This window comes from Festucalex cinctus, chromosome 21 (assembly GCF_051991245.1).
Source record: "Festucalex cinctus isolate MCC-2025b chromosome 21, RoL_Fcin_1.0, whole genome shotgun sequence".
Classification (NCBI taxonomy): Eukaryota; Metazoa; Chordata; class Actinopteri; order Syngnathiformes; family Syngnathidae; genus Festucalex; species Festucalex cinctus.
In genome coordinates, this window is record NC_135431.1 from 15,989,415 (window position 1) to 16,012,382 (window position 22,968).

The 22,968-nt window shown below is 42.4% G+C and overlaps 2 protein-coding genes across 5 annotated transcripts; both read left to right on the forward strand.

Annotated features, from left to right (window-relative positions):
* The first annotated feature begins 868 nt into the window (after positions 1–868).
* Positions 869–5,996, forward strand: LOC144009960 (acyl-coenzyme A thioesterase 1-like). Of its 3 annotated transcripts, none has more exons than XM_077509960.1 (4): positions 869–1,066; positions 2,148–2,670; positions 2,875–3,077; positions 3,560–5,996. In XM_077509960.1, the coding sequence occupies exons 2-4, from the start codon at positions 2,220–2,222 to the stop codon at positions 4,142–4,144; spliced, it is 1,239 nt and encodes a 412-aa protein (XP_077366086.1). In that variant the 5' UTR covers positions 869–1,066; positions 2,148–2,219; the 3' UTR covers positions 4,145–5,996. The 3 variants fall into 3 exon arrangements, with proteins under 3 accessions (XP_077366086.1, XP_077366087.1, XP_077366088.1); XM_077509961.1 differs by lacking the exon at positions 869–1,066 and adding an exon at positions 1,079–1,662; XM_077509962.1 differs by lacking the exon at positions 869–1,066 and adding an exon at positions 1,673–2,063.
* A 746-nt stretch (positions 5,997–6,742) lies between these two features.
* gpr176 (G protein-coupled receptor 176) lies at positions 6,743–12,859 on the forward strand. Of its 2 annotated transcripts, XM_077511308.1 has the most exons (4): positions 6,743–7,299; positions 9,031–9,069; positions 11,148–11,400; positions 11,523–12,859. In XM_077511308.1, the coding sequence occupies exons 1-4, from the start codon at positions 7,071–7,073 to the stop codon at positions 12,736–12,738; spliced, it is 1,737 nt and encodes a 578-aa protein (XP_077367434.1). In that variant the 5' UTR covers positions 6,743–7,070; the 3' UTR covers positions 12,739–12,859. The 2 variants fall into 2 exon arrangements, with proteins under 2 accessions (XP_077367434.1, XP_077367435.1); XM_077511309.1 differs by lacking the exon at positions 9,031–9,069.
* The last annotated feature ends 10,109 nt before the right edge of the window (positions 12,860–22,968 follow it).

Below are 22,968 nucleotides of genomic sequence, written 5' to 3' on the forward strand. Positions count from 1 at the left end.
ATTTATTTTATGTATTTATTTATTGACAAATTCACTTACCTATTGCTTGTGTAATTAATTAATTAACTTATTTATTTCATTTATTTATTTCCTTAGCTACTTATGGTATGTATTCATTTATTTTATTATTCATTGTAGCATGACTGTTTTTTTTCCTGCTTTACAAATAAAATTCAGTTGAGAATAATCTGTTCATCCTGTCTGTTTTTTTTCCCTTTATTGTGTTAGGTAGGCACAGATATTGTACAGCTGTAGTTTATATCTGAACATTGAAGTCTTTGTAGCACATCATTGCACGATAAAGTAATTTTTACGTCGATTAAATATTGTTTATTTGGGTTCCTTTGGATTTATTTTTATTTTTTAATGAATACAACACGTACATATTCCATACTGCTACAAATATGCTGTACAATATACAGCACCTTTGTCAATTTATATTTTTAGCTTTCAATTAATTTATGTATTTATTATTTTTATATTTTATATTATATTATATTATTATATTATATTATTATTTTATATTATTTTTATACTTAAATACTGTACTATATAAATAGCTTGATAGAAAGCGACAGAAGATATTGCATTCTATGCTGCCCTCTCGTGGTCACTAAGAATAAAAGTAGCCAGTGTTTTATTTTTTTGACCAGCTTTCGAAAGAACAACAACTAAAATACATTTGAGTTGTTTTAGTCTATGTCGAGACAAACGTAAGTTAAGTGTACAACATTTTAACATTTCTTAAAAATATGGGCTCTCAGGAGACTGGTACTTCCGGGCGCGTACCACTGCCATTTGACAAAACACCACAAGTTTTTTCCACCCTTAAAATTCAAGCATATGGTAGTTCCAAAATCAGATGTTCCATCCAATCGTGATAACTAAGATTTTGAGGAAGATTTTGAACCGTAAATAACCTTGTCAACTTCTTAAACTAAAAATTAAAAGGATCGTTTTGTAAACCAACCCGGTCTGTTTCAGTGAAGTGGTATTCCTTCCGGTAGCTTCCGGTGCACTGGCGCAGTGCTTTCACTTTGCTTTCCATTTATTTCTATTTTTGCAGGTATGTTTTGATTTTTTTTCTTAATCCTTTTGCTGGGAGGGAGTACGAGGGGGTGTTTGGGCGGTTTTCAGTGCGTCCCTATTTAAATCTTCAAGCCATTTTCTCTCGAACGTAGAAAAACAACGATCATCAAAGTTTAACTTGCATATTTTCAATGGAAACGAGCATCCTCTCATCCTCATTAGACTCTCTGACTTTTTATTACAACGTAAAATTGCGATTCACCTGGTTGTGACTTTCCACCGAGTTTCTTTTCACTTGTTCAGCAAGATAGTGATGAACTATGTAACCTTTCACCCAGTTAAACATCACTGGGTCTTTGTTTATACCCTTGAGCGGGATCAACATTATAATTCTGAGTAAAAGGGGTCTAATCTCCATCATTATTCTTGGAACTAATGGGGACATCTTTTAGATATTGTTACTGTATTTTTAATGTAACATTTGAGAAATTAATGGTGTAAAAGTTTACCTTCACTGCAGAGACATCTGCCCTGCGATTGGTTGGCAACCAGTCCAGGGTGTCCCCTGCCTACTGCCCAGAGCCAGCTGAGATAGGCGCCAGCACCCCCCGCGACCCTTGTGAGGAATAAGCGGTCAGGAAAATGGATGGATGGATGGATGCAGAGACATCTTAAAAATGCACAGCATGTCACCGATCGTTAATGTGTCTATTAACTATCATCCGACTTGGACGTAAATGTGACAACCTTGCCAGTTGCCATAACAATTATGGCACCTTTGATGTGACTGTTTCTTCAAGAAGATGCAGGCTGCCACATGTCATCAACTTGAGAGTTGAAATGACACGAACGTGTCTCAGATGTGTGCTATTGTCTTAATTGAATTCTCTGGATTAAAGCTAAATTCAGAATTTGTTTCCATTTCAACCAACTAAGATGATTCAACGTAGTTTGTTTACCTCCTTATCGCTTAATTTACCATAGCTATAAGTGATGGAAAGGCTAAAAATGATGATGAATTTGACCCTGAAAAGGTTCCTTGAATTTTCTTTATTTTCTCTTTTGCTTTTGAGGCAAAGATAGATTATTCATATCAGTCATATGTATTGTTTTGACAGACGCTGTGGCAACGACAATGAAAGCAACGTTCAGGCCATTTGTATGAGTACCAAATCCGCCTTGAAACTGAAATGTCTCAGATCCGCCTAAAAATCCTCCCCAATGTCCGCTGTCTCTTTGACAAACTGGTCCAAGTCAAAGTCGAGGGTCTCACGCCCCACAAACGGGTGGAATTAAGGTCAAGGCTGGTTGACGACAAAGGAGTGATTTTCAAAGCTTCTGCCCTCTACCAAACTGATGAAAAAGGCCTGCTAGATGTGAGTAGCGCCCCCTCTCTGGGAGGAAGTTACACTGGTGTGGAGCCCATGGGTTTATGGTGGTCCATGGCGCCAGAGACCCCGCACAAAAAACTTGTGAAGAAAAACGTGCTGAACCCAACTCGAGTGGAGATAGCAGTCCACAATGGAGGCACTGGGGAGATGTTAGCCAGTGAAACCAATGAAAGAGAATACATGATTGAGGGCATGAGAAGAATTCCTGTGCAAGAGGGACGCGTGCGAGGAGTCCTCTTCATACCACCAGGTTCGTTTGTTTACTATATTTCAGCAGGAAAACAAAAGCACAGATTACAGTGTGTGGAACAAAACTGCTGCCTGATGGGGGTTTTTCTGACGGGGAGAAAGTTTTTTGACGTCATTAGCCATCAATGGCAATGAATGAACTACTACAAAACTTCTTCCAAGTCTGACCTACTTTATGTCCTTTTATTTTATTTATTTTTTTCAGGGAAGGGTCCATTCCCTGGAATTATAGATTTATATACTTTAGGTGGAGGCCTTAACGAGCAGCGAGCCAGCCTCTTGGCAAACAAAGGTTTTGTTGTGCTGGCACTGGCCTATTACGGCTACCAAGATTTACCCAAAAATCCTAAGAACTTGGATTTGGAATACTTTGAAGAGGCTGCAGACTTTCTACAGAATCACACAGAGGTAAGTACATTCATATTAGAAGATATTTTATTTTTAAAACATTCACTCCCAGCTATTTTCACTAAAGCAACCCCCTTCGCTCCCAGCTGTTTTACTGGATTTTGTTTTATTGCTATAAAAAACCTACCAAAAGAAAGATTAGAGTCTCTTATTTCATCAGGATAAAATACATATTTCTATCTGTTTCCGTTTTGCAGCAATTAGCAGTAGAATATAGCTAAGTTTCACCATTACTCACAACTGTTTAAAACTGGGGAAAACAGCTTGTTGCAACATGACCCTGGTTGATCTCTTATACTCTGCTGCCACCTGCTGGCCGTTTTTGTAATAACTACCATTACTGTACATCAACTGTTCTCTTCAGTTCAGAGGCTGCATCAAAGCTTTCTCTAGCATAAAAACAAACAAACGTATAAATACATCTTTGGGACACTGGTAATATTTAAAATAGAATGTATTTATACGTGTCTCTTGTATTGCAGGTTCGAGGTCCTGGGATAGGCGTTATATCAATGTCCCATAGTGGTGCTTTGGCATTGTCAATGGCGTCTTTTTTTTCAGGAATCACAGCAACTGTCTGCATTAATGGCTGCAGTGGCAATACTGTGATTCCGTTACACTACAGAGACATTGTGATGCCGCCGCTCCGCCCTGTCTTATGGAAAACAAGACTTCGGAACTGGCTGATCGATATCCGTGACGTCACGCCAGATCCAACCCTGAAGAAAAACCAAGCGTCCTTGATTCCCATCCAGCGCGCCAACTGCCACTTCCTGTTCGCCGTTTCGGAAGACGACCACAACTGGAACAGCCCTTTTTTTGCCAAGCAAGCCGCTGACATTTTGAGAAGTCATGGCAAGGAATCCTTTCAGATGGTTTCTTACCCAAAAGCTGGACACTTTTTGGAAGTTCCGCACACGCCGTTCTGTCCGTCTTCCTTCCATGCCGCAGTGGGAAGGGCTGTGGTGTTTGGTGGGGAGCCAAAAGCCCACTCGGCGGCTCAGCTGGACCTGTGGGAGCGAGTCCAAGAGTTCTTCAAGACACACTTGAACAACAAGAGCACTTAGCAAGTTTGTAGGCATTACAGCCTGTGATTATTGGGAGTCAACATCAGCCTTATTTATCATATCTCATCACTTGGGCAACCCTCAAGTGTTGTTTCATGTCAGTCGGTCAATTGGCGTGGTTGGCGACCAAGTTATTGATGCCTTCTTGGCTGAAATGAGCTTGGATGTGAATCCAAACAAGATAAGCGATTTAGAAAATTGAAGGACAGTTTTGTTGGCGATGACAAGTGATTGACAGAGTGATAGACGGATCATTAGACGCTAGGGGTGTGAATTGCCTAGTATCTGACGATTCGATTCGTATCACGATTCATAGGTCACGTTTAGATTCAATACCGATTAATCCCGATACGAATTTACAAGTCGATTTTTGTGATTTTTTTTTTTTTACTCAAATTTAGAAAATACTAATCAGTAAACTTGTAAATGTACACCGTATATTTATATTAAAATATATTTATTTGAAACTTCAGTCTTATAACTGTGAGCCACTGTATTTAACAAACGATCTGTTGCAATCTGATTCTTGTTTAAACAGCATTGAAATTAAATATTAAGGATTAATGTTCATAAATGTAACATTTTTCCATGATTAAGAAGGTAAGCCTAAGTTAGATATTTTGTTGAATATTTTTCCATCAAAAATGGATGTTTAAAATTCGATTCGGCCGCCTATTGAATCGCTTCGAGAATTGTGAGCTGTAATATTGCGATATATTGCCGACACCAATATTCTGTTTTCTGAACTTTTCTGAAAATTTTACGGAAATAAAAATTTATTACGGCATTAAATTGATTGCAACTGGACTGTTTTGTTGTCGCCAGAAGTTTTGCCTCAACTGTTGTTTGTGAGCAGAGGCCTCTACAATTCCATGTATCTTTCATTTTGAATCCCAAAATATGATACCATTCATTGTTGGGGTGTGCCTCTAACTTAGAGGACTGTCTTCCATGCAGACTGTGTTGGGTTCAATATTTTCTACAGTGTTTATTATGTTTTTCTTCTGGTATTTGTCTTAGAGATACTTGCTCTTCTATAGTCTTGATTTTTTTTTAGAAGGAACATTTGTGTTAAGTTGATTTTGGGTGGATCTTAATGATGTTTTTCCCGAAGTTGAACCAGGCAAAAACGGTAAAGATGTTTTGTCGTACGTCAAAAATCAAGTATACTCCTAAATGGTGTTTTTTTTTTTTTTTTAAAGGCGCTATACGTGCTGATGTTTGTTTTAAGCCCTCACAGCCTCATTGGTGGTCGGATTAGATCTTTGGCTTTAGCTACCTACCACCCTTAAAATAAACAGTTTTAATTGAATAATTTTGTTGCTCTGGGGCTCGCAGCTGTTTAATCACAACTAGCTAGAAATAATATTAATCATGTAAACTGTTCCTGAGTGTGTGAGTATGTGCTCTATTTTGGCCATTTGCACAAACGAAAGAGGAATGTCACAAGCTGCTGTGAGAGGACACGGTATTTCTTTGCCTAGTCAACAAGTCAAGCTAAACCTTAGCCAACCATAACACTGTAACTGCTCCTGTGTTCAACAGATGTCATATAGATATGAGGACAAGCACTATAAAAATTTAATGGATGGTTGGTTTAATAACACCTTTGGTTGCATGATGCATTAGTACTGCACAGACGAGAAGTCCCGGGTTCGAATCTTAGCTCAGGCCTTCCTGTGTGGAGCATGTAATTTGTATGAAAATTCTTATTTTATTGACTTCAAATCATGTACCTCTGTTCATCTATCTATGCCAGTGACATATAATGACAGGCAGAACAATTCTATGGCAGAATGTACAATGAGCTACTTGGCATTCAACGGAATCATGTTTAATGAAACACTTCATGATTTTGCACTCAATAAGTACATTTGTGAGTGAATTTTGCATACTGTACAATTCATTAAAGTCATAATGTAAAATGCACAATGGCACAAAAATCTCTAAATTCTTCACAATTCTAAAGGCTGTTTTTTGTTTGTTTGTTTTTTTAAACAGGCTTGTTCCTACTTGTATGAATGTGCTGAACAATGTTCTGGATATGTGTGCTTTTTTTCATGAAATTATGACTGTAGATGGTATGATAAACAATGACTTTCCAGCCATTTTGATTATGAAGGACCAAAACTGCCAAAATAAAAAATAAATAAATAAATAAAAGTGAATATAAAGATGGATATTCAAGCTAGTATTCAAAAATTAAACACAAAACTAATATAAATTTAAATAAATAAAAAACAAATACATTCAAAAATAAAAGACAAGATTATAAATATACAAATGCGGACATAAATACGAAAATAAATATGTAAGTATAATTAAATATCAATATATAAACAAAATGCTCTGCAATAATCTTTGTTATGCTGCAGACTTGCTGCTTTGAATGTGCCAGTGCAATAAAAATAAATAAATAAAATACTATTTTGAGGGAGATTTAACCGACATCAATTCAGCAACTATCAGTGAGCAATGTGGCTGCTTATCATTCATAAGGAGCTTCTTGGTGCCATAAGAGGAGGAGCCGCCTCCAAGCCCCCCCACGTCCTTGCCACTCCCGCAGTCGTGCGTATCACGCTGTGAAATATTCAGTATTCGTGGGATCTCCACAGCAGCCAGTCGACCAATGGGCGACCTCTTACGGTGCAGCAGGAGTCTGACAACATACGAGCGAAAGAGAGGGAGAGAGGCAAGCCGCATCCACCAAATGGACGAATCGGAACCAGCAGCCGTGCAAACCTGCGCGCACGGATGGACATGACTGAATTTTGTCTTATGCACTCCAATGGCGTTCTTAGATTTCAGTTCAGTGATGCACGCGTTCTGATAAATTCTTGGCCATCGTCTCCAATCGCTGCGACCCTAAAATGTTACAGTTGAAGTGCCGTCAGCGTTCATAACAAAACAAACAACACAGTACGATATGGATAGTGGGAGCTGGGCTGCAATGGTCGGGGACGGCGCAGCCAACATGACAGCTGCTCATATCTGGCTGAGTGTCCTCAACTCCTCCAGCCCACCGACCCCCTGGGGCAGCCGTCTGCCAGCCGAGGGGACCGCGCTGGACGACCGGGACCGGCTGATCCGGGTGCAAGCCTACCGAGACTTCACCACCGCCGTCCAGGTTCTCATCCTCATTGGTTCGCTGCTCGGTAAGTCTGGATAATTGCTCCGTTAAGAAATTATATTGACAGGTGATGGCGAGCCATCATTGCAACTCATAACGTCCAATGTTTTTAAAAGGGTGTCATGATTTGGGTTCATACTGATAAGCTGTTATAAGAGTTGTAATATAATAGTGGTGTTTTATTATACATGATCCAATCAGGTGGTCCTTTGAGAAAACTTCAATTTATGTTTCTTACGCTCTAAAAACAGTTCGGTCAAAAATAACCCAATTTATGGGTCAAAAATGGACTGATCCTCTACATGCGTCAAGTTGACCCAAATTTGAGTCACGAAATGTGTCTTTTAGTGCAAAACAACTCATAAATATTGGTCAGATCCTTAACTTGTGTCAAAAAATCGGGTAATTTTGTTTAAAACAATCCAAAAATTTGGGTCAAATTGACCCATAAAGTGGATCGGTCCATTTTTTATCCATAATTGGGTTACTTTTGACCCAACTGTTTTTAGAGCGTACTCGCTTGGCCGCATAGTGCTAGTGCGATTATGGTTAACGTGTGCGTCTCACAGTTTCGTGGTTCGAATGTCACCAGGCTCAGGTGTGTAGCATGTTCTCGGCGTTCGTGTTTGGGTTTTCTTACTTGGATTCCCTCTCCCATTCCAAAAGCAGGCAGGTTGGGTGTGATGTCAGCATGAATAATTGCTTGTACTGGAAATACCCTGCGATTGATTGGCAACCACTCAAGGCTGTCAGCTGGAGCAAGCTCTAACTCACCCGTGACACTAATGATGACAAACGCTTTAGAAACAGATGGATGGATAGTTATTTATTTCTCTTATTAACTTTTATTGACCGTAAAATGTATTGTTTTCCATGTCAAAATCAATGCTGAGCTATGAAGTCGCTCGGGGACTGCTAAGTATCCTTACAGAAGTGCTCCTCAACAAATGGAGTTAAAATTACTTAATAAAAAATATCTACGGTTCGAGAATAAGCTTAAAAATTGTTTCATGTGTTGTTGTCTGACTTTGTCTTCCTCTGATTTAGTCAAATAGGAACTATGCCCCCCAATAACATACTCAATAGTAGGGTTGTTACGATATGGGCAATATCGTGATATCGTGATATTAAAACTTCCACAATATCGTTGTCGTCAAGTTCACAATATTTAAAAGGAACACATCAGTGTAAAAAGTCAGGTTGATTTACATTTGTGCAGTTCTAGCACCCTCTGGTGGCTAGTTTATTAGTGCAATTTAATTTTCATTAGGGATGTTTTGGCCTTCTATATTTAAAAGCTATGCTAATGGTCAGATGAAGGGGAACGTAATATGCTTGTGAACCGAGTCAATATGTGTAGGAACTCAATATGTGCGTGCCTTAGCAAGTAAGTGCCTCGATATTAAGTCTTATTAGAGATTGTAGGTTGTTTATATACGTTGCTGTAATTTACAAAAGCACAAACTTGTGGGCTTTTATTTTTAGTACGAGTTCAGATTTTTTTTTACAATATTGGGACCTTTATTAGTATCAACAACCTCCCCACAATATCGTGATAATTATCGTATCGTGACCTTTATATCATGATAATATCGTATTGTGATGTTTGGATATCATTACATCCCTACTCAGTAGTCTAATAATTCACTGGCTAGTAAGCAAGTCACAGAATTGGACCCGAATCCAGTGTTTGTGTTTGACTGTAGCGAGAGCTATAGCTATACATGTTGTTATAACTTTTGGCTTCTCCTTCCAGGGATCGCCACAGCGACCTACTCGCACAACAGGCGAAAAAGTGGGATTTATTTATTCTTTTCACAAAATGAAAGTAACATTACTAACTACTAACTATCACCACTTGTGCAATACTTTCCATTGATAGCAAAAAACAAACAAAAAAAACATTCACAGGAATCCAATTCAAAAAAATGTGTGAAGCTTCTTAATGATGTTTCACAGTTTTGATAGTGTTGACTCAGTCATGTGTAGACACAATATTTGTCGCTGAGCCTTCACACTAAAGCACCTTATTAAACAAAACCCTCTACAAAAATACATTTTTTGTACGAATTAGTACACATTTGCTATTTTGCTATCTATTTTAGGACAGAAATGCACAGCAGACTAAAGCTGAGAAAGATGCCTTAAAAAAAAGTTACGTTATATTAAAAAGTACCATAATTGAGAATTAAAATGTAAAAGGCGTTGACAAATGCGCAATAGCTGTCCATAATTTGATGTCATTTACATTTGCTTCCAGTGTGAAATATAATTGTGTCATTGGCATCACTGAAACAACCGTGAGGTTGTGTTATCACACCAGAACTGTTGTACTCGTGTTAACGACAAGTTAGTTGCTTATTATAGTTCAACGCGTCACAAGTCATAAAGGTCAATTTATGTACATACTATCATTCTTCCATGTGAGTCAGACAGAATTCAGAGTTCGGGCATCATTTATCTGCTTTCCTGGCAATATGCTACTGGCAAACCCAGTATGTTTAGAAAGACCTGCACTGTGACAGACAAACATTCTTAATAAAACAGGTTAATAATAGTCTTTCATCCAGGACATTTTATTTATTTTCCCCAATCAGTGGCAGTGACCTGTTTTCCAACAGTTCGTGTCAACATGTAACATCTGTGAAATCATCCTGCTCGGTCTGCGAGCTTGATACCGCTGACTAAGTTCGAGTAATTATATTTGGACCATGTGTAATCAAACAAGGGCCCGGTACAATCAACATTTTAAACATTTTTGACGACAACAACAATTATTAGTCCCCAAATTAAATTCGGACCCCCGCTAATTTGGTATTAACAGCATTATTTGCATCATGACAAAAGGGATGGAAATGTTAACGAAATCTTGAACTTATTAACTGAGGTGTGATGATCATAATAACGCAGACATTGATACCCATAGTCACACTGAGCAGCGCTAATTAGCAAAGGCCAGTGCTAATCTAAATGAGTAACTGAAATGATAAATACCAAGCCTGCTCCAAACCAATCTTGTTAGCAAAGTAAGGTGTAGTTTGTTCAGCTGCTGATACGGAGAGGAGTCTCAAAAGTGTTCACATTATAACTATCTATTTATTTAGCTAGCCAAACAGCTAGCTAGCTAGCTGTTTAGCTAGGGAGTTAGAGTGATAGCTCTGTAGCTAGCTGATAGATAGATAGATAGATAGATAGATAGATAGATAGATAGATAGATAGATAGATAGTAGGGGTGTTTAAAAAAATCGATTCGGCAATATATCGCGATACTACAGCTCGCAATTCTCGAATCGATTCAATAGGCAGCCGAATCGATTTTTTAACATCCATTTTTGATGGAAAAATATTCAACAAAACATCTAACTTTCACACCTTAAGCATGGAAGAATGTTATATTAATGGAACATTAAGCCTTAATATTTTATTTCAATGCTGTTCAAACATGAAACAGATTACAACCTGTTTGTGGCTCACAGTTATAAGACTGAAGTTTCAGATCAATAAATAATACATTTTCATACAAATCTTACAGTGTACATGTATAAGTTTACTGAATAGTATTTTCTAAATTTGAGTAAAAAAAAATCGCAACAATCGACTTGTAAATTCATATCGGGATTAATCGGTATCGAATCGAATCGTGACCTATGAATCGTGATATGGATCGAATTGTCAGGTACTAGGAAATTCACACCCCTAATAGATAGATAGATAGATAGATAGATAGATAGACCCCCCACACACACACACATAAATGTCCTAAAAATAATCTTAAAACGCTTGCAACCAATGTCATTATTCTTCCGCCAGGCATGTTTGGACACTCGGAATGTTATGATGATACTTCAAAGCTCTTTATTCTGTTCCCCACAGGGAATGCCATCGTATTGTGGTGCACCTGCTCCACAAACGTCTTCAAATCGGTCACCAATCGCTTCGTCAAGAACCTGGCCTGCACGGGTATCTGCGCAGGGCTGGTGTGCGTTCCCTTCGACGTGGCGCTGGGCTCCAGCCCTCATTGTTGCTGGTGGCTTCACACGCTGTTGCTCTGCAAGACCATCAAGTTCCTCCACAAGCTCTTCTGCTCGGTCACCGTGCTCAATTTCAGCGCCATTGCGCTGGACAGGTCAGTTCAGGATAGAATTGAGAAACAGGCACTTAGTCCAGATAAAAAGTGTTAAAATGCAGCGAGTGTAAATGCTTGTCTGCAGTATTTGTGCTGAAGGTTATTGTCCATTGTGTCTCCAGATACTATTCAGTGCTTTACCCGCTTGAGAGGAAGATCTCAGATGCGAGAGCCAGGGATCTGGTGATCTACATTTGGGTCCACGCGGTGGTGGTGAGTCTTCCTGTGTTTGCCGTTACCAACGTCACCGACATGTACGTGACGTCGTCCTGCTCAGAAGACAACGCCCGCTCCCTGGGACACACGCTATACGTGTTGACCTACAACATCACCACGGTCATCCTCCCTCTGGCGTTGGTCTTCTTCTTCATGCTGCTCATCCGCAGAGCGCTTAGTGCCAGTCAGAAGAAGAAGGTGATCATCGCGGCCTTGCGGACGCCGCAGAACAGCATCTCCATTCCGTACGTGTCTCGACGAGAGGCCGAGCTGCACGCCAGTCTCCTGGCAGTCGTGCTGGCGTTCTCTGCCTGCAGCGCCCCCTATGGCGCGTTGGTTGTGTATCGAACCCTTTTGGTAGACCCCAAAGAGCTGCCTGTATCACTGTACCTCACAGCTTTATGGCTCCCTAAGATGTCCCTGCTCACCAACCCACTTTTGTTCCTGACTGTTAATCGCTCGGCACGCCACAGTTGCCTGGAACTGCTGTCCAGGGTCCAGAGACGCTACAGCCGACGGAACCTGGTCAGCACCGGGGCTCTGGCGTCTCTGGGCGGGGATGTTGTGATAGGAGAACCAGTGGGACTGGAGACCGCAGGTCGCTCTGGAAGCCAACTTCTGGAGATGTTCAACATCGGCCAACAGCATATTTTCCATCCCTCTGAGGAAGAAGAGGACAATGTAGCAAATGAGATCCCCCCTCATGGATTGGAGAGCCCAAAAGAGGACCAAATGAACGAGTCGCGGCAAAGAGGCCTCCGGGCACACGTTATTACCAAAAACGATCTGTTGCAGAGGCACGGAGGCGGGCTCACAAAAGAAGTCACGCCCACGACGCCGGCACCCCATTCATCTCCGGTCCGCACGTGTACATATACGTCATCGTCACAGGTGGCGCCGGCTACACTTCCGGAAACAGAAGACCCCACTCAGTTTGGGTTCGGACCCTTTGAGCTGCCTCCCCAGTGGTTACCAGAGACGAGGAACAGTAAGAAGAGGCTACTTCCTCCATTGGGTAACACGCCTGAGGAGCTCATCCAGACCAAGCTGCCCAAGCCACGACCCGAAAGGCGAATAAGCAGGAACAACAAGGTCAGCATCATCTCTGCTGTGGACCTATGAACGACGCGACTCACAAAAGAGTTGGGGACATCGAGTTTTTGGGTGAAATTTCAGGATGAACGAAAGATGCGCTGTAACCTTTACAGATAAACTTAATTTAAGCCCAATTCACACCGGCTGCGGAATGGACGCGGTGCGTTTTCCGTACGGCGGCCGTACGGACGCCACAAGGACTGTGATTCACACTGCGTGCGTTGTGTGTCCGGAAATCTGCTCCCGACAGACCTCAAGATCATGTGGGGTTCACGCTAGAGAGTTGAGTTCACCCAATAACAACCGTGTATATAGTCATATTTGTAAACAATAGCCACGCTTCCCTGTTGTCACATCGATATGCTTTTTGGACATTATTTCTGGGACTTCTACCATGGCTAAGTACGTTTTGTGTTTAAATAGTGCAATTTTGTCGTGTTTATTTTATTCTGAGCTCATTTTTTTGTCTTAAATGTCCGACTGATGTCATGCTATGTAGCTAGCTAGCTTCCCTCCCCTCAAAAAACGAGTTCGCACACGGTTTTATTTTGTAATATACCGGATTTACCTTGATGCGAGATGCCCAATTTCCTGTCCGGCTCGTGTAATTTCTTCAGCTTCATGAAAATCCGCATGCGGCGTCCGGAAGAAATACAACGCTTGCGTAAACCTTCCGCATCGCCGCAGTGGTTCCGCACCGCACCGAAGCTGGTGTGAATTGGCACGTAGACTTGAATGTGTTCTATTGTTGTGGCGTCCGTACGGCCGCCGTACGGAGAACGCACCGCGTCCGTTCCGCAGCCAGTGTGAATTGGGCTTTAATTTGACCGTTTCCAAACTTGTGAATGCAACTGTTCTTTAACAAAGAGCTAAATGGCAAAATTCATTGACTAATATTCTGGTTCAATTAGAAGTGGACGTTCTTGGAAACGTAATCGTCGAAGGTTACATTAATTTCACCTGTAAAGTTTATACTGCGTTTTAGGTTCATTCTGATATTTCACCTAAACTTTATTGAAGTATACAGTACATGGCAGAGGTGGGCATTCCATCAGTCTATTACTGACAGTTCGTCCATTTTGCTGACGAAGGACGAGAACCTTGAAAAAATGACGGACCAAGCACTGACGGTAGCGTGTTTTCGTCTGTCAGTGTAATCATCATTCAAGTACCGACGGACGCCCGTTACGTTGACGATTGATGAATGACGGACTGACGGAATGCCCACCTCTGTCTGTCGGTCCTGAAATACTGGCGACAAAGTGATGACGGTAGCGTCGTTACGATAAATGATGGACTAACAGTTTGGTTCGTTTAGAAAAAAAAGCGACGGCCTGATGATGACGGAAGGACGCCCGGGCGCTGATGAATGACGAATTACGGACCAGCAAAATTTTGTAAAATGCTGTTATATGGTCGACTGTAATGTTCCACGCTGGATCGCTGAAGAATGCCTGCTTTCTTTGGGCCACAACAAAACCTGTTTACATTATTTCACAATATATTGAAAATGGCACTAATCAAATGAACTTGATATGAAATATGTTTATATATTATTTTTGCTGTGAATAATAAGTAGGGATGTAACGATATCCAAACATTATGATACGATATTATCACTATATTGTGGGGAGGTTAGCGATACAAAAGAGGTCACAATATTGTAAAAAAAAATAAAAAATACAAAAATACAAAAATATTATCAATATTATATATAAAAAATATATCAATATATTTATATATATTAGCCATTAGCGTGGATTTTAAACATAAAAGGACCAAAACATGCCTTGTGAAAATTAACCTGCACTAAAAAACTAGCCACCAGAGGTTGCTAGAACTGCACAAATGGAAATCAACGTGACTTTAAACAGATGCACTGCTTTTAATATTGTGACATGACGACGACGATATATTGTGGCAGTTTTAATATCACAATATCACGATATTGCCGATATCGTTACATCCCTTATAATAAGTCTGCTCAGCCGATCAGTACAATCAAACAAGTGTAAAACTGTCACTGTGATAGAGGCGCTGTTGCTTGAAAATATATTTTGATAGTAAATAATTAAGCATTTTCTAAAACGTGTTATTCTACTTGTTGTTTAATACTTCTTATGTAGTTTATGTTGTCATCATTTGTACGTAAAATGTCTGTGGATTTAAAAGAATGCTGATGTACATTATACAAATACACATTTTTTTTTAAATTACATTTTCAGCTATTATATTTTGTAATTTGTTAAGTGGGTGGACTCAAAACAATACGAGGCAAATCGTCGATGTTGTTACTGCAAGTCAACTGTAAATTGCTGTTATTGATTCTCTTCAGGCGGTCAAAAAAAAATCAATGTAGACCCACGTAACCACAAATCTATTGCACAAACCACATCTGCTTTTCAATCTGTCATTGTTTACATCGCCTGTGTCTCCTTGGTGAAGCATATAAAGCACACGGCTTAACCCGAACATATTGGATGATCTAAGACCTAAGCAGCAAATATTTATCAAGCTGTAACCCCCCAACCTACCAGGATTTCCCACAATCCCTTGCTATGTTTACAAAGAACCTGAATCTGCATCACATCCCGCTCCTGCTCGGTGCTGTTATCAGATCGCACTGTGCATTCACACATGATCGAACAATAGCCATTGCTGCCATTTGAAAGCATAAGAAGGAGATTGGGAATAGATTTATGATGTATAAAATGAAAAAAATTATGTATAAAACAATAAATAAATGTATGATAAATTGGGTAACCATAAAATAAGATGATTGTTTACTTCGATGTGAGTGATAAGTCTGTTAATACAAACTATCTTACATGATTCTCAACCTAAATTTCAGGCTTAATTAAAGCCTATTTGTTAATCCTTTCAAGCCTTTATGACACGTATATCAAACTTAAGGCCCGGGGGCCAGATTTGGCCAGCCACATCATTTGATTTGGCCCGTGAAGGCAAATCATTTTTGTCGGCTCAATGTTTTTTCGTAAAAAAAAAAAATATATATAAATTGTAAATCGTCTTAACTCTTTTACTGCCAAAACGTTATAAAAAAAAAACAAAAAAAAACATTTTCACATTTTCACTTATCTTTCAAGCAAAACAAAATATTGAATATTGTGTGCTACGAGTACATAAACATGGTGGATACCATATGAAAGATTGGATTACATTCTTTCATTAGAAAATATGATTCTCCCTTCACGATTTAATCACCATTTGGAAATAGATAATTTGAGTGACACCAAGCAAAAATGGGAAAAAAAACAGGTTTTTGTCAAAAGACACATTTTCTGCAAAACAGTAACTTCGACACTAATATTTTTTTGTTTTTGTGATGCTCTGTGAATTAGATTTAATGTAACAAACACTTTATTCACGTCATCCTTAACTCATTTGCTCCCAATAACGTGTAAATACGTTTTTTATGTTTTACGTGTCCCAAAGACGTATTTATACGTTTTTTTTGTATTTTTTATGCTAGAGCATACAGAAGGCTTTGATGCAGCCTCTCAACTGCAAAGAACGGTTGCAGAAATGGTAGTTATTACACAAACGGCCAGCAGGTGGCAGCAGAGCAAAGGAGATCAACCAGGGCCATCTAGAAAAAAAGCTATATTACTTAGAATTGTAAATAGATTTGTGAAAACTGATGAAACTTAGCTCTCTTTTAATGATGAAAGAAGAGACTTTAATCTTTGTTTTGAATAGGTTCCATGCTTTTATAGCAATTTAACACAATATTCGGTGGGCCTTGCAAAATCAGTCAAAATTCAGTAAAACAGCCGGGAGCGAACGGGATTGCTTCTGTGAAAATGGCTGGGAGTGAATGAGTTAAAAACATTTTATTTCCTAAGATCCGCCATGTTTTCATGTAATTTCATACACAGGTGCCCATTGAAAAGAGATAGAATGCTGCCATCTGCTTGCCTTAATTTGAGGGTCTTTTTTTATTTTTTCTCCCCATTCACAAAGCAGTGCTGTACAAGACGTTGCACTGCCCATTGACCAAAAAGAAAAAGAAAAACATAGTTGATGTGATTTGACGTTATTGGTGGTACTCGGTAATCCTTAACATCAATTGCCGTTTTTTGGCAGGAAAAGAGTTAATAATGTTGATGTTTTGTTGTGTCTACATTATGTACGGTAGTAATATGAGATGATTAAATCAATATCATACGGGTTCAAAGTCAAAACAGCCCTCCAAGGGAAAACGTCATTACGACGTGGCCTGCAAAAAATTGAGTTTGACACCTCTCTTTTAAGAGCTCGACAAAAGTACGATGCACAGTAAGATTACTCTACCAAGGTTATTATAGCTAACGGAAACTAACAAAATAACTACAACTAACATGGGGAAAATATTTTTGTGAACAATATAAAATACAAGCAAATATAGGCCTATTTAAAAAAAAGAAAGAAAACTAACTGAAACGACATCTTATGTATATAAAACAGAATAAAACTAACCATAATTTTTGAATTTGTTTTTGTCAATTAATATTATATATGATCTTTCAGGGTTCATTTTAAATGTACAGTACTATTTATTTTGATATTGTACATCTGTAGCAACAGAAAAAGGAAGGTCAGTTGTAGTTTACTTTACTACAGTACATACTTAGTGACTTAAAAAAATCTTGCACGCAACAATTACTGTTCTCCGTATATTTAAAATACTAAAAACAAATACAAACCAAAATAAAATGAAACATTTTTGAACATATAAAAACAAATAAAAACTATCCATCCATCCATCCATCCATCCATCCATCCATTTTCTTGACCGCTTAGTCCTCACAAGGGTCACGGGGGGTGCTGGAGCCTATCTCAGCTGGCTCTGGGCAGTAGGCGGGGGACACCCTGGACTGGTTGCCAGCCAATCGCAGGGCACACAGAGACGAACAACCATCCACACTCACAAGCACACCTAGGACAATTCAGAGCGCCCAATTAACCTGCCATGCATGTCTTTGGAATGTGGGAGGAGACCGGAGTACCCGGAGAAGACCCACGCAGGCACGGGGAGAACATGCAAACTCCACCCAGGACGGCCGGAGCCAAATGCAAATGGACAAATGCAGCCAAGTGGAGACTGTGTGCCATCTAACGCTGCAGTAGCTTACCCAGAGCTAAGACACAGCAACAACAGGGTAAGCTACGCTCATTTCTATGCCATTTTAAGACATTCATCCTCACAAATTCCAATGACAGTAATGTCAAATGTGCTGGGCCTAACAAGAGAATCTTAGTATCTGCTTTCGCTTTTGGAAAGGTGTCAGTGCCATTTTGAGCTCATTAGATAATGTGCTTTAGATGAGAGGCAATAGTTGATTAGGTCATGACTTAATCAGTCAATTATGGATGCAGATGGATTAGGAAAGATTATTAAAATTCTTGCCTTCTTCTTGCCTTGTCTACCTGCAGTGATTTTTCAGCACTGAGAGAGCGCCAAAATAATTCTAGTCACCGTGATTTATGCAAATGAGCTAGTTATCCGTTGTAGAAGCTCTTAATTTTATATAATCTTCTTTACGGTAAGACCAAGCACATGATGAATGGTTGAGGTATGACTACAGCAGAAGAAAGTCCCCCACTTATGTGATCAGCTTTAGTTTGATGTTATCGGTCATATAATTTGGCCTTTTAGCAACTTTCACTATGAGGCCATGGAGTTGTTTGATTTGTCCCAGTTTACCTGTGAAAGACAATTATGATCAAGAAAAAATAATTAATATTAAATAAGTATTATTTAACATTGAGTACCCAATAAAGAGTTTAATACTAATCCCTAAAGTGAGAGGCAGCATTGACCTTAACATCAGTTTGTGGATGATTTGTTTTCAAATCCAATTCTTCCTCTCTGCTCTGAAATGAAATCTTTTTTATTTATTTATTTATTTAGTTATTTAAGTGCTTGTAGTCAAATAATTGAGCCTCTTGGGTGCCTGCTCAACCATTAAATGTAAAATTACAAAACCAACCTTATTTATTTATTTATTTATTTAATTGAACGTTATTGGGATATTTCACCAATCAAGATTTTGAAGCTAAGCTTAGGGAAATACTGTAAATAAATGATTAATAATGGTTCGGGCTGTGCAATTAATCAAATTACAATTTCAATTGTAACACTCCACAATTACAAAAGATTATTAATACAAACTTTTGAGTTGACTACATTTATACATTTGCACTTTTTTTTTTTTTTTTTTTACATTTTAAAATAACTAATTTAATACAATTTGTTTCATCCAAAAGGAACTTGCATAATTATAGTGTTTCAAAGAATTTGACTTGTCTTAAGATTTTTTTAATTAGTTTTTTATGTATAAACATGTTCTTGTTTTGTACCAAAAAATAAATGATGGTCCGAGCTCATTGCATGCACTCCAACTTCAAGTTTTTGCCAGCATAAATAAACATATATTATTTTAAATTATGTTTGGTCTTACATAATTACAGTTTCTATTTTTTTAATTGGTTTTAATATTTTTAAGAAACATTTTCTTGTTTACCAAAAAAATAATCGTTTGAATAATTGTGATGTCTATTATTGCCAAAATAATCGTGATTATTATTTTTTTTCCATAATTGAGCAGCCCTAATCATGGCCATCTGATTGATATTGGGTTTGTGGAATATGATTTAAGCAGAAAATATCCACCGGTTTTTACCTATGTCAGGTGGCGGCCATTTTGGCCTTTACTGCCACTTACTATCGACTGAACCGTTGTCATGGCTCTCACCTGCTTTCTGGGTCTTCCACAGAGGACATCAAGCTGAGATAAATACTGTGAAAATGTGCACTGGAGCAGTTGAATGTATTGTGCAAACATGGTATCAACTAAAATGATCAATGCCTGACCCGTTGTTATGTGTTTTGGAAACGAAAATGGGTCAAAAGCGTTGAATAACAACTTGGTTAATGGTTGGTTGTTTTTTGGTGACCTAGCAACAATAATGTCACATTGTTTGGTGGCCTGTCACATAACAAAGCCATTTTTGATTGAGCCCCAACGTTCAATGGAGGCTGTTGTTTAGTTGACAGCACCATGAGGCCATTGTTGTGGATAATCCACGGCGTAAGCAGTTTATAAGTAAAAGTTTCAGTACCTTGATTAACTTATTCCATCGTACAGTACCATAATTCTATCCGCATTCAAATGAATTAACACAAACAACATCACTCGTGATTGGCTCATTCTGTCATGTTTTGGTTCTGTTTAGGGTTGGTTTTGCTTTGTTTTGGTTGGGTTTTTAGTTTGTCATGTTTATGTTCTGATTTCCTGATTTTCCCTAGTCTCGTTAAGCCTTTCCATGTCCACCTGTGTTTGCCTGCCCTTCCTCATGTGCCAACCAATCAGCAACCCCTTCCACTTGTGTCTTGCCCAGCTGTGTCTCGTCGTGTGTAATTAGTGTGTGTACTTAGTTTTCGGTTTTCGCTTCAGTTCTTGTCGGTTCATTGTTCTTGTTGCCCCACGTCCGTGCTCCCATAGTCAAGTCTGCTCGTGCATTGTTTTTCCCTTCGGTGTTTTGTTATTCTTTGTTACCAAGCCCTGTTTGCAACTTTAGTTTTGTTTGATTAAATTTACTCCGTTTTCGCACCTCTGCCTCCCTGACTTGTCCGCTTCCTGAATTTGGGTCCACCACCACACTTTCAAGTCCTGACAGAATGAACCGACCAAGAAAGGACCCAGCAGGGAGCCGGTGCCGACCGGCACGACGTCGGCCAGCTCCCAGACGCCATCAGCCTGTTGACCAACCCCGTTCCCTCTGTGTAGGTTCAGCTTTTTTTTCTGGTTCTTGTGTCGCCGTGTCCTCCTCACCCGTTAAAGCATATTTACCCAGTTCACCTCCTTGTGATTCCCTTTACAGTTATTTAAGTGATTCTGATTTTGAGCTCACAGACACCGAGTTAAACTATTCTGATTTGGACACCAGTTTTTGTTCACCTAGTAGTTCCCCCAGTGCACTTTCTTATGACACAATTTTGTCACCCCACGTTTTTGTTGACCACGTTCCCGAGTTTGATTTTGATTCTGACTTAGAGGATGAATGTGAAGTGAGTGAGCACACCAAGTTTGGTTTGAGTGCGAGTGAAAGCTTTTATAGTTTTTTGTTTGCACGTTCCCCGTCACGTCCATTAGAACCTGTTTCCGCGTCACCTTGTTCCCCCTTGTCTCAGGCACCCCGGTCAAAGTCATTCACACCCCTTCCTAGTCGCGTTTCGTCTGGTTATACACACCTTAACTTAGTCCCTAGTGTTTCTCGAGTTCCCCGGTCCCTTGGTCAGCAGGCTGGTGTGACTACAGCCCCAGCTTCCCGCAGACAGAGGAGGAGGCAGAGGCGACCCAAGCCACAGCCTGTGCCGCTGCCGCCGCAGCCCCTGGCCGCTTCGCCTGTGCCGCTGCCGCCGCAGCCCCTGGCCGCTTCGCCTGTGCCGCTGCCGCCGCAGCCCCTGGCCGCTTCCCCTGTGCCGCTGCCGCCGCAGCCCCTGGCCGCTTCGCCTGTGCCGCTGCCGCCGCAGTCCCTGGCCGCTTCGCCTGTGCCGCTGCCGCCGCAGTCCCTGGCCGCTTCGCCTGTGCCGCTGCCGCCGCAGTCCCTGGCCGCTTCGCCTTTGCCGCTGCCGCCGCAGCCCCTGGCCGCTTCGCCTGTGCCGCTGCAGCCCATGGCCGCTTTGCCTGGGCCGCAACCTCCTGTTCCTCGTCAGGCGGCGCATGGAATGCGGCCGCCACCTCCGGTTCCTCGTCCGGCGGCGCATGGATTGCGGCCGCCACCTCCTGTTCCTCGTCCGGCGGCGCATGGATTGCGGCCGCCACCTCCTGTTCCTCGTCCGGCGGCGCATGGATTGCGGCCGCCACCTCCTGTTCCTCGTCCGGCGGTGCATGGATTGCGGCCGCCACCTCCTGTTCCTCGTCCGGCGGCGCATGGATTGCGGCCGCCACCGCCTGTTCCTCGTCAGGCGGCGCATGGAATGCGGCCGCCACCCCTTGTTCCTCCGCCGGCGGCGCATGGATTGCGGCCGTCGCCTCATGTTCCTCGTCCGGCGGCGCATGGATTGCGGCCGCCGCCTCCTGTTCCTCGTCCGGCGGCGCATGGATTGCGGCCGCCGCCTCCTGTTCCTCGTCCGGCGGCGCATGGATTGCGGCCGCCACCTCCTGTTCCTCGTCAGGCGGCGCATGGATTGCGGCCGCCACCTCCGGTTCCTCGTCAGGCGGCGCATGGAATGCAGCCGCCACCTCCGGTTCCTCGTCAGGCGGCGCATGGATTGCGGCCGCCACCTCCTGTTCCTCGTCAGGCGGCGCATGGATTGCGGCCGCCGCCTCCTGTTCCTCGTCCGGCGGCGCATGGATTGCGGCCGCCGCCTCTTGTTCCTCGTCCGGCGGCGCATGGATTGCGGCCGCCGCCTCTTGTTCCTCGTCCGGCGGCGCATGGATTGCGGCCGCCGCCTCCTGTTCCTCGTCCGGCGGCGCATGGATTGCGGCCGCCACCTCCTGTTCCTCGTCCGGCGGCGCATGGATTGCGGCCGCCACCTCCTGTTCCTCGTCCGGCGGCGCACGGATTGCGGCCGCCACCTCCAGTTCCTCGACCGGCGGCGCCCGGCCAGCGGCCGCCTTCTCCTGCACCAGTTCCGGCGGCGCCCGGCCAGCGGCCGCCTTCTCCTGAACCAGTTCCGGCGGCGCCCGGCCAGCGGCCGCCTTCTCCACCACCAGTTCCGGCGGCGCCCGGCCGGCGGCCGCCATCGCCTGCACCAGTTCCGGCGGCGCCCGGCCGGCGGCCGCCATCGCCTGCACCAGTTCCGGCGGCGCCCGGCCGGCGCCCGCCTCCTGCTCCTCGTCTGGCGGCGAACACCCCGCCGCCACCTCTGCTCCTCGTCGGGCGTCGAGGACACCCTCCTGACCGGCCCCGCCGGGTCCTCCTCGTCGGGCGTCGAGGACGCCCTCCTGACCGGCCCCGCCGGGCCCTCCTCGTCGGGCGTCGAGGACGCCCTCCTGACCGGCCCCGCCGGGCCCTCCTCGTCGGGCGTCGAGGACGCCCTCCTGACCGGCCCCGCCGGGTCCTCCTCGTCGGGCGTCGAGGACGCCCTCCTGACCGGCCCCGCCGGGTCCTCCTCGTCGGGCGTCGAGGACGCCCTCCTGACCGGCCCCGCCGGGTCCTCCTCGTCGGGCGTCGAGGACGCCCTCCTGACCGGCCCCGCCGGGCCCTCCTCGTCGGGCGTCGAGGACGTCCTCCTGACCGGCCCCG

Excerpts from the sequence above, each read along its gene's own strand:
- gpr176 (XM_077511308.1), top strand. The coding sequence starts at position 7,071 with ATGGATAGTGGGAGCTGGGCTGCAATGGTCGGGGACGGCGCAGCCAAC. Across the intron at positions 7,300-9,030 it reads CCTCATTGGTTCGCTGCTCG|GGATCGCCACAGCGACCTAC; the intron begins GTAAGTCTGGAT and ends TTCTCCTTCCAG. Across the intron at positions 9,070-11,147 it reads CTCGCACAACAGGCGAAAAA|GGAATGCCATCGTATTGTGG; the intron begins GTGGGATTTATT and ends TGTTCCCCACAG.
- LOC144009960 (XM_077509960.1), top strand. The coding sequence starts at position 2,220 with ATGTCTCAGATCCGCCTAAAAATCCTCCCCAATGTCCGCTGTCTCTTT. Across the intron at positions 2,671-2,874 it reads AGTCCTCTTCATACCACCAG|GGAAGGGTCCATTCCCTGGA; the intron begins GTTCGTTTGTTT and ends TATTTTTTTCAG. Across the intron at positions 3,078-3,559 it reads TTCTACAGAATCACACAGAG|GTTCGAGGTCCTGGGATAGG; the intron begins GTAAGTACATTC and ends CTTGTATTGCAG.